Genomic DNA, 12,012 nt, shown 5'->3' on the forward strand with positions numbered 1-12,012 from the left:
TGTGTTTATTATCAAGTCAGAGACTAGCTCATAGCCAAATGCACAAGTTAAGGCGGGAATGATTAAAGGCTTGGGTTATATGCACACATGCAATTCTCAGGGCCAGTAAACAGCCCCGGGATAAGCTGCCAAGCCCCTCTGAATGGGCTGCACTCACCTTACGCTGGTGTGGCCAGCCTGCCCTCCACCTTCCAGCAGCTCTGCCCTGGCATGGTGTGAATGACCTACAGTCTGTGGGAACTGCCAGAGCTAGTCAGAGGGGAGAGGAGAGGGGCTGGGCGAGACGGAAAACCACTTGCATAAGTGAGGGCAGGGGGTTGCTTGAGACTGGTCTCCTCCTCTCCCTCCCTATAGGCTACACAGCAGATGTCCCTTGGTAATGCTTAGAGTAGAGGAGCTCAAACACAGGGCAAACCCGCAGACTGATGTCAGAATACAAATTAGTATACGATTTAAAATTCAGGAGACTCAGCCCTTGCAAGACGCTCCTTGGTAGATTAAGTCATCTACCCCATTATAATCCATAATCAAATGTCAACTCAGTTTCTGCTCTCTTGAAGATCTATCATTATTTAAATAGAGAAGACATTGAGCGTGACTTGCTCTCATCCATTTTTTATATAGAAAGTGAGTGGATCTAATCTCAATGGGTTCTTAGTCTTAAATTAGTTTCAGGGATGCTACAAAGGTTGGAGCTCTGTGAACTAAGGCATTTTCCATCATTTAACTATCAGCTTTAAATGGCTTTTCCCCAATATACATTTTTAATGAATGTTAGCAGTTATATTTTGCTCAAGTGAACCTAAAGTTAAATGATTTGTTTAATATATCATTTAATCTTGTCAGCTGGAAAGCACACTGTCCATTGTATTGATCTAAAGCTAACCTTGAGCAGCAGACAGCTATCAAATTGACTCAATGCAATGGTGTCCTTAAGGGGAAATAAGAGTAGAAATCTATACAGGCACGAGGCCAAGTGAGCGAAGGAACACAACAGCAGTTTTGATTGCTGACAGTGGTTGTCACCTTTTGCACTCTAGCATTATGAACAAGTAAACTAGTGAGTGAGAGAGTGAGTGAGTCAGTGAGCGAGTCATTGAGTGAAGACGTTTGAGTGAGATGAAATAGGGCTGAACCATAGGTGCAGCATATCTTTGGGAAAAAGAGTACAAAAGTTGGATCCGGGTCAACATCAGCCATCCCTTGGATTATTTAACAAATGTAGAGCATGCTGAAGGAGCAGGTGGAAAGAGCTGGGAGAGCTGGGATTGAGGAGGGGAGAGGGGCTCAGAGGCTTGACGTGGGTGGGAGTTATTCTTGCAACTGTCTCTCCACCACCTGTCCTAAACAATGCCCAGGGATAACACTGAACATAATAACACTGTTCATAATGATGATGGGAATGGTATATCATCATTACTAAAATAAGTAATCATTTCTTGACATTTGATTGCTATAGCTCGTGACTTAGAGTCCCTGCCTAAATACACAACAGAGCTGGCTTGTTTTGGTCATTTGCTCTCTAGACAAATTAAAGACATCATGTTAGGCCAAAGGGATAAGCGGCAAGCTACAAATGGACACCATGGACCTTGATCTATAGCAAACACTGCAAATTACATCTTTGTTCATGTTGCATCCTCAATTCCAACCAAAACATATAATCCTTATTTGAAGACATCATTTTTTACATTTAGGAATACCACTTTGGAGCACTTGTACTGATCGATTGACCCTGCTTTTGGGGGGCTCCTTACCTGGAGTCATGTGTAGGGCTTTCAATAAATTCCCTGGCTTTCCAAAAATCCTGGTTTGAAGATTCTGGATTTCCTGCTTATTCCCTCCTGATTCCCGGTTACCTCCAACCAGGATTTTGGGAAAACCAGGGAATTTATTGAAAGTCGCCAGAATTTGTCAGTTATCCTACTATTTACAAGTGACATATAACAATTTGTCCTGACCACTGAGATGACGGATACTGATGATTTACATAAGGGTTGCTCCTCTAAACAGATCTATGTAGGGAGTTGAGAGTAGAGGAGAGGAAGCAACCTCTTGAACCCCCCAAAAAAAAAAAAAAACATATCACTCCTTACTATGTAAAAGAGGAGTATAAACAAGGCACATGAAATATGAGCAATGTGTGTGTGATGCATTCTGTACTGCAACATGCCACTTGAATTATAATCTGCCACTTGAATTACAATCTGCCTCTACAGCAATTTAGAGTGGCTGGTATATGGTCTTCTATGTCATGCTCAACCCAGCTTCTTCTCATTACAAAAACAGGACAAATAATCCAGGACACTGGACTGATGAGAGAGGAAGAGGAGGTGACGGAGGACTGAATTGACAAGGACCTGAATAAGAGTACGACTTTACACATGGTCAATTCCACTCTAACAGAATGATGCTGAGACTCTTTAAAATGTATGTAAAACAAAAACCACAGATTGAAAAGTTAAACACACCATACAACTCTATGCACGAGGACTACTTTTAACAATTTCCGCTGAACATTTTACAAAAACACATTTACCTGAAGAACAGGGCAGATTCAAAGTTTGGTAAAATAATGACGGTTTGTGCTGTTTGTGCCATCACTCTGTTTACCATGGAATAGCCCACATCCCCTGCATGATGCTGTCAACCGAGAATGAGACATATACAAGCACCAAAACATTTAAGTACCAGAGGGAACTTCCAGATGGATAATTTCTAAGAGGAGCCATGTCTCTATCTGTAACAAATGTATTCCCCAAATGAGGAAAATATCTCTCAGAATTCCCCAAAGACACTAGGAGATACAGTGAACTTACAGCACAGTGTTTATTGCAGTGACAACTGGGATATCTTCTTCTATACAAAATATAGGCCTATTCTGTTATGAATGTTGACTTTATATTTGGAGACATCAGCTAGACAGGGGATGGTGCAATCCGATACTTCAACAGAATCCAAATGTATTGATTTAGTTTAATGAGGCTGCAATTTTTGTCTGGATTATGAATAAAGACCCCCTTCAACCTTGACTATGGGAGAAGAAGACCCATGATGATGAGAGCAATGTCCAAGGAAACTTGCAGATAACAGCCAACATATAATTAGAAGAACACATACAATATGGGTCTAATGGTTTTTAGATGGGGTCAGAAGTAGAGATCATTCATACATACATACATGAGGATGAAATAGATCAGGGGTGTATTCACTATGAGCCAAACAGAACGAAAACGGGAGGGACCTACCTGAATTTGTCCAATAGAAATGATCGGATTCGTTGAAAAACGTTTCTCGCGTGGAGTAAACGGTGAAATGTTTTCCAACAGAAACGGCGTAATGAATACACCCCATATGTAGCGTACAACACCCCAATCTCCAGCCGCTTGTTTTCAGTGGTCGCGTGAACAGCCGGTGAAGTAAATGCACGTCATTTTGCGCAATGACAAAACCAGTTGGGGAACACAAGAGCCTCATAATAACATAGTAGAATGCAGTGTTTTTCTTCACGACCGAGTCCTGCATAGCTTAAGTAAATGTAACATCGGCAAGGATTTGAATCATTTCAACCGACAGTTCAATGGGTGAAGATTTAGTGCTATCAAAATGAATCTTCCAAGTTTGGCTATACATTTGATTAAATAGGCTATTCTAAAAATGCCATATTTTTGACAACTACACAGACAGATTATACATTAAATATACTCTTAACTATAGATAAAGATATGGCGAAACTTTAAAACAAATAGCATTTTCCATTATGGTCTTCCAGTAAAAATTCCAAACTTTTTTTTTCCATGCTTTGAAAAATGTATCCTGAGAAATTACATTGATGTCCTCGGTTTATTTCCACGAGTGCCATATTTCCACCATGAGTTATGCCAACAGTACGTTACTATTCTCAATCATGTGTAAATCAGCAAAACTATGACAATATGTAAAAAATAAAGAATCGTTAAAAAAAAATCTATTTCGATTCCCCGCTGTCATCTCCAAAATGAATTTCTCTCACTTCCAAACACATAAAAGCATTTCGTGGCATGTTTTAGGTCCACATAAATGTTAGATAAAAAGCATTCCAAAAGCTTACCAGCTTTACAGGGATCCTTATAGTCGATCACATCTGAGGTGGCAGTGGACTCCACATAGTAGCTTGTTTCTATTGCTTCTAAATCGATCGCCGATATCATGCAGAGGCAGGATAGAAGAAACAAACATCTCGTTGTGAGATCCATGATTCGTGAGTGAGGGGTACAGCAAAAGACGAGAAATAAGAGGTAAAGAACAAGAGGAACGAGAGGGACAGAAAGAGAGAGAGAGAGAAAATGGGAGGTTTTGGGGGAAATGAGATCTCTCCGGAGGGCGGGTTTAAAATCAGAGCTCAGCCTCTCCACAATGTCTTGATTCTGGGGCAGTGATTCGCTCCCCTAGCCGTGCTCCGGGCTAGTGCATTTGCCAGCAAACTTCGGTGATCGTGGCACATCATCGCGTTGGTATGTCTGGAGAGGACCGAGGTAAAGACGGTTTCAGATTGGATGTTCGACGGATATTCGCCTGTAGTTCCCTTACGTCCACCAACAGCAGTTAGGGACTATCAACATAGTGACAAATCAAAATGTTCAAATTTCAATAGCTCTTTAACTATTACTCCTAACACTTTCAAAACTGGTTGTACCCGATGGCATAGACACACATTGCACACCCTTTAGTTTGTCCATTTTCATCTCACATGATTTTACATGAATTTTTCCAAATGTAAAATTTCAATAGCTCCTTGGTCATGTGACCTAGTGACTTCAAACAAGTTTCAGAATGTCCACTCAGTGGACCTACACATTGCACACCCTTAAGTTGGTCAATTTTCATCTCACATGGTTTTACATGAATTTATCAACATTTTGAATTTCAATAGCTCCTTGGTCATGTGACCTAGTGACTTCAAACAAGGTTCAGAATGTCCACTCAGTAGGTCTACACATTGCACACGTTGGTCTATTTTCATCTCACATGGTTTTACATGAATTTTTCAACATTTTGAATTTCAATTGCCACTTGGTCATGTGACCTAATGTCTGCTGATTACCCTTCTATATTGCACACTCTTGTTTGTGTACTGTAAAATCACGCTGTGTAAAGTACATTGTACATAGTTTCACATTTTCAATAGCTCCTTGGGCATGTCAATTACACACCTAAGAAGCATGCAGTGGATATACTCCCCTATTGCATAACCTATTCATGTATCTTCTATATTGTGGTGCATTATTATTAGTTTGACCATTAGGGGGTTCAGTCCAGTGTTGTGTTTATCCTTTTTAAAAATATTTATCAACAATAATTGGTAGTTTTAAGTACTTATTTTCCCTGTCATTAATATCAACCATAAAGGAAAAGGGCAAAGTACGAGAGTCATGCTATTAATTGTCCAAAGCAGAGATGGAGAGGGAGCTAGTGAGGTAGGCTGCAGTGGGTTTGCTGGTCAATATATATACTGAACATGTAACCACAGTAACGGTGGCCAGTAAATCAATTAATAAAAATGTAATATTGACAAATTAAACCAATTGTAGACCTTTAATCTTTCCAACATGTCAACAGACACTTAAATTATGAAACATTTCACAGTGTTAACTTTCTCTTTATCTTTGGTTGATGTACATTTCAGAGCCTCTTCAGTGTGGATGGGGTAGAGCATACATTTTCAACAACAAAGACCACACTTCCAGTTTGTGTTCTTCACTCTGTTGAACTCATTTGTCTTCATTCCTTGGCACAGCACATGGAACCACCGTTGGCATGCAAAACATTCAATCTAAAACAAAACAAAGTGTAACACGTTATAAATAATATCAAATATGACGAATGACAAATTAGCCATCCATTGGGTTATATCATAAATTGTCTTACATTATAAACATGTTAAATAAAGTTAATCATTGCGTTGCACAAAAGGGGCTTCACAGGCAAGGATATTGCTGCCAGTAAGATTGAACCTAAATCAACCATTTATCGGATCATGAAGAACTTCAAGGAGAGTGGTTCAATTGTTGTGAAGAAGGCTTCAGGGTGCCCAATAAAGTCCAGCAAGCGCCAGGACCGTCTCCTAAAGTTGATTCAGCTGCGGGATCGGGCACCACCAGTACAGAGCTTGCTCAGAAATGGCAGCAGGCAGGTGTGAATGCATCTGTATGCACAGTGAGGCGAAGACTTTTGGAGGATGTCCTGGTGTCAAAAACGGCAGCAAAGAAGCCACTTCTCTCCAGGAAAAACATCAGGGACAGACTGATATTCTGCAAAAGGTACAGGGATTGGACTACTGTCATTTTCTCTGATGAATCCACTTTCCGATTGTTTGGGTCATCCTGAAAAAATCTTGTCCGGAGAAGACAAGGTGAGTGCTACCATCAGTCCTGTGTCATGCCAACAGTAAAGCATTGATTATGCAAGAATTGGCTGCCATCAGTCAGGATGTGGCCCAGAAGGTATTTGACAGCATGCCAGAGCGGATTGCAGAGGTCTTGAAAAAGAAGGGTCAACACTGCAAATATTGACTCTTTGCATCAACTTCATGTAATTTTCAATAAAAGCTTTTGATACTTATGAAATGGTTGTAATTATACTTCAGTATTCCATAGTAATATCTGACAAAAATATCTAAAGACACTGAAGCAGCAAACTTCGTGGGAATTAATATTTGTGTCATTCTCAAAACTTTTGGCCACGACTGTAAGAGCGTTTGTAGACTTTAAGAAAAAAAACATGAAGTGACAGTTTCATCAGTACTTGCTTAAAGAAAGTCATATCACAAAGATCACAGATGACAGTGCCCACCAAATCTATGACAATAGAGAATTAATTGTACAGGGATTGAACCAGGCGAGGCAGTCATTTGAGAAACCAAGGCTGTTGAGTCTGCCGATAAGAATGTGGTGATTGACAGTGTCGAAAGCCTTGGTTCCAACAGGTGCCATTAATACAGGTAACGAGTGGAGGACAGAAAAGCCTCTTAAAGAAGAGGTCTGTGAGAGCCAGAAATATTGCTTGTTTGTAGGTGACCAAATACCTATTTTCCACCATAATTTGCAAATAAATTCATTAAAAATCCTACAATGTGATTTTCTGGATTTATTTCAAATTTTGTCTGTCATAGTTGAAGTGTACCTATGATGAAAATTACAGGCATCTCTCATCTTTTTAAGTGGGAGAACTTGCACAATTGGTGGCTGACTAAATACTTTTTTTGCCCCACTATATCACGGGGGCTATTCGATGCTAATGCAGTACGTCACAGGATGTTTTTATGCTGGTCAAGGGCAGTCAGGTCTGGAGTGAACCAAGGGCTATATCTGTTCCTGGTTCTACATTTTTTTAATGGGGCATGCTTATTTAAGATGGTGAGGAAAGCACTTTTAAAGAATAACCAGGCATCCTCTACTGACGGAATGAGGTCAATATCTTTCCAGGATACCCGGGCCAGGTCGATTAGAAAGGCCTGCTCACTGAAATGTTTTAGTGAGCGTTTGACTGTGATGAGGGGTGGTCGTTTGACCGCGGACCCATTACTGACTCAGGCAATGAGGCAGTGATCGCTGAGATCCTGTTTGAAGACAGCAGATGTGCATTTAGAGGACAGGTTGGTCAGGATGATATCTATGAGGCGGCCCGATTTTACAGATTTGGGGTTGTACCTGGTAGGTTCCATGATAATTTGGGTGAGATTGAGGGCATCTAGCTTAGATTGTAGGACGGCCGGGTGTTAAGCATATCCCAGTTTAGGTCACCTAACATTACTAACTGAAGATAAATGACGGGCAATTAATTCACATTTGGTGTCCAGTGCGCAGCTGGGGGCTGAGGGGGGTCTGTAACAAGCGACAATAGTGAGAGATTTATTTCTGGAAAGGTGGAATTTTAAAAGTAGAAGCTCGAACTGTTTGGGAACAGACCTGGATAGCTTGACAGAACTCTGTAGGCTGTCTCTGCAGTAGATTGCAATTCCACCCCCTTTGGCAGTTCTGTCTTGGCGGAAAATGAATACACATACATAGTGGCATTTTTCAGCTATGACTTTACCACTCAGAATCCAGAATGGATATGACAATGTGGCAGCACTGGATGTAATACACCCTTACAACAATCTACTTTTTGATCTTCTTGACTTGTTACCTGGTAAACTGCTACTATGTGTCAAGAAAAGAGCCCCAATTAGGGGTTAGTGTACTCCAGTAAAAAAGGGCTGGTTTAGATTAAAAACTATTGCCCTGTGTCCTCGTTCATATGGGCATGAGAGACTAGTCAGTGGTAGAATTGAGTTGGCACTTTATTTGCCCAAACACCCATAGACCCACAAGGTTGAGGTTACTCATGGACAGTAATTAGTAATACATTTTTGTTGTTGTTGTATTGATGCATTGTGTCTTCTAACTGTCCAAGAATATGATCTAAAGAGTTAGGAAATATTTGTTCCCATAAATACAAAGGAGGATGTCTCTCCTCATACCTCTGGCACTTTAGTCAGACTGCCAGACTGCACCACAGAGCCAATCAGGAGAGAATACATACAGGTCAACGGTGCCAATTGAAAGTCAAGGGGTGTGTCTGTGCCTTTTGGATTGCTCTCTCTTTACAGAGAACCCCTGTGGTTCAAGTCTGCTCTGCGCATGTCTGAAAGTGGCAGAGCCAGCAGCCAAGAGAGTTTTTCACAGTATGTCATGAAAAACTATTACACTTAATGAATGTATGTAAAATGCTAATATGTATTAGATCCAGTACAATGGAATAACTAAGACCTGAATTTGAATGCAGCGTGTTCCGATTCCTCCTTCTCTTTCTGTCCAGCAGGGTCAACCAAAAACACTTGGCCTGATGGTTCATGCAGATACTGGGGAAGCAATATAGAAATGTATTCCCTTAAATTATTTTACTATTAAATGACCCACATCACAACCCTCATAACTCTTCACAAAAATGTACCTAAATCAATTTTGGAAAAAGGATTTTACTCACAAAAGACATAGGAATTTATTTTCCTAGTTAGAAATAGTAGGCCATGCATCAAATAACTATTTTCATCAGAAAAACGAACCCTCAAATGCACTATTGCATTTTGTAAGTTGTGTGCAGGTGGCTTGTTGTGAATGCACTCAAATATCAAGTCATTATCAGGTAATGTAAACGGCATTCTAATACTCAACGCAGAAGGATTTGTCTTAATGTACAGTATATGAAAGTGATGCTATGAAAAGGATTCTTTCACGTTATCAACTCACTGTGACTGACAAATCACTGCCTATTACTGTGATTAAAAAGAGCATATGAAATTTTTTTTTTCATGAAGCCTACCTGTGCATCTTCCTTTAAGCACCTCTGTTCGAACACCTCTCCTGTCCTTGATCCATACCACATACAGCCATTTTACGGATCTTTTCAGTGTCCATGTGAAAGATAGTTATTGCGAGTATGGAACATTTGTTGACTTAATTTTAAAAAATTGAACACCAATGTGAAATGAAGGCCTGCAAAGCTTACAGATTTAAGTCTAATAGCATGAGATGAAAGTAGACAAGCATCAGAGTGTGCGATATGAAGGCATAGTCAGTGGACATTCTGAACCTTGTTTGAGGTCAGTAGGCCACATGACCAAGGAGCTATTGAAATTCTTCATTTTGAAAAATTCATGTAAAACCATGTGAGATAAAAAATGGACAAACTAAAGGGTGTGCAATGTGTAGACCCACTGAGTGGATATTCTGAACCTTGTTTGAAGTCACGAGGTCACATGACCAAGGAGCTATTGAAATTTTACATTTGAAAAATTCATGTAAAACCATGTGAGATGAAAATGGAAAAACTAAAGGCTGTGCAATGTGTAGGCCCACTGAGTGGACATTCTGAACTTTGTAAAAATAGTTTGTACCTTTTTTACACTCCCTAACTAATTCAACTTGGAATACAAAATGCTTCTCACATTTACACAGGTTTATTAGCTTTTGAAAGCGAATTAATGTCCAAATTGTGAAAATAAGACCTGTGCAATGTTGTGCGCAATTTTTCCAACATCATGACACTTATTTGGAGTCTGTGGCTCAAGTGGTTTGAAAGCTATTGAGGTTAGAAAGCGCCAATATCCGTCGAATATCCAACTTGAAACTGTCTTTACCTCGGTCTGGAAAGGGGCCACAGCTATAGGAAAATACTTTATATTTGCCTATATAAAATTATAACCCTTAAACTTAATGTTTTTTTTGTACACCTTCTGGAAAACCTTTCAATTTTTACAATGTTTGAAAAAATATATAACATTTTAACCAAACATTTAATTTCAACACAGCAAAATATCTCGAAATGTGCGTGCATGGACAATATTCTGGAAAATTAAGAGCATCATTCTTATGATACCTCCTGGTCAATGTGTATGTTTTTTTTTAATGTGATGTGAGAGCCAGTAAAATCTCAAATCTATCATCATTCCAAAGCTACAAATCACCAAAGTGACATTTTGTGTATCATCATGCCCCTCTCTCTGCTCTTATAGTCAACACACATGTGCACGCACACACACACACACACTTTTATTCCTGGGTGACATTGTCAGAGAGGGTTCCCTTACAACAGACACAAGGTAGAAATCTTCTGTAAGCCACAGTGACCATTATCACAGCCTATTGAACATTATCATCACTTCCTTAGATATCCAACTACAATTGGAGAAAAATAAATACAATGTTAAATAAAAAATAAAAAAAGGGAGTTATAATTCGTACTGTATCATTTTAAATATAGGCAATGGTTTTTATTGAGTTAAGCTCCACCTGTTGCCAACACATACAATTATCATATTTTACACTACAGTTATGGAAATATTTTACCTGCAGAGAAAAACCTGATCACTCATTTTGTTATCTAAAAATAAACATGAAGAATGATGAAACTATTTTAATATGTATGTGATTGTGAAGAAACCCAAAATGAGGGCATGACAAATAAGGTACAGCAATGGATTACTCAAAAATAGTAACTTAATCCAATTATTAGATTATTTTCATTTCTATCACATATATTATAAAAACCTTTCACCAAATATTCAATAGAGGATTAATGAAACACAAGGCTGCAGACGGATCATTTCCTAACTAACTGCCCACCCAACTCCCCAGCATTATTGGGCCAATGCTGGCTCAGCTGCCCACTGTATCTTGTTGATTAAGTGGCATCACTGCTAAAAGGTCAGCTTCAATGTCAAGTTCCAGGGAAAGCTTTCCCAGCCCTCATTCTTTGTGTAATCATAGGCCTACTACATTACTCAAACTTTGCAAAAACACATAGTGTACTGATTTTTACACTGAAAGTAGAGATGAGTTGAGATTAGCTGAGTAAGCATGTGATTTGTCATGTGTCTCAGCCCATTGCTTGGGGAGTGAACAGGGTGTAGCTGTGTTGACTAAATAAAAGTGTCATTTTGACACAAAGATCATGATGAAATTGCAGTCTGATTTTTATTTTTTATTTTTTTTTAACTGCAAAGCAACCAAGGAGAGCAAATTTGGCTGTTTTTGACATTTCAAATAATTTAGAACAGACAGGAAAAGCTTTCATTTACACTGAAAGGTGACTTCTGAGTTGTGTGAAAAAAAATCTGGCATTTCAGTTTGAGGCAATATACAGTGCATTCGGAAAGTATTCAGACCCCTTGACTTTTTCAACATTTTGTTACATTACACCCTTATTCTAAAATGGATGACTCTACATCAATCTACACACAATACCACATAATGACAAATGAAAACAGGTTTTCAGAATTTTTTGCAAATGTATAAAAAAATAAAACAGAAATACCATATTTATGTAAGTATTCAGACCCTTTGCAATGAGACTCGAAATTGAGATATCGAGTTGAAAAAAATCGAAATTTCCATTGATCATTCTTGAGATGTTTCTACAACTTGATTGGAGTCCACCTGTGGTAAATTCAATTGATTGAACATGATTTGGAAAGGCACACACCTGTCTATA

The 12,012-nt window shown here is 39.1% G+C and overlaps 1 protein-coding gene across 1 annotated transcript in view; it reads right to left on the reverse strand.

Moving 5' to 3' along the window:
* The window catches only part of LOC118358326 (bone morphogenetic protein 1-like), a 58,470-nt gene extending 54,073 nt beyond the window's left edge, over positions 1–4,397 (reverse strand). Inside the window, exon 1 of the mRNA XM_035736007.2 lies at positions 4,091–4,397. Coding sequence (XP_035591900.1) covers positions 4,091–4,235 — 145 coding nt within the window. The 5' untranslated portion in view covers positions 4,236–4,397. The remainder of the gene's footprint in view (positions 1–4,090) is intronic.
* Positions 4,398–12,012: the final 7,615 nt, after the last annotated feature.

Source organism: Oncorhynchus keta, chromosome 25 (genome assembly GCF_023373465.1).
Source record: "Oncorhynchus keta strain PuntledgeMale-10-30-2019 chromosome 25, Oket_V2, whole genome shotgun sequence".
Lineage (NCBI taxonomy): Eukaryota > Metazoa > Chordata > Actinopteri > Salmoniformes > Salmonidae > Oncorhynchus > Oncorhynchus keta.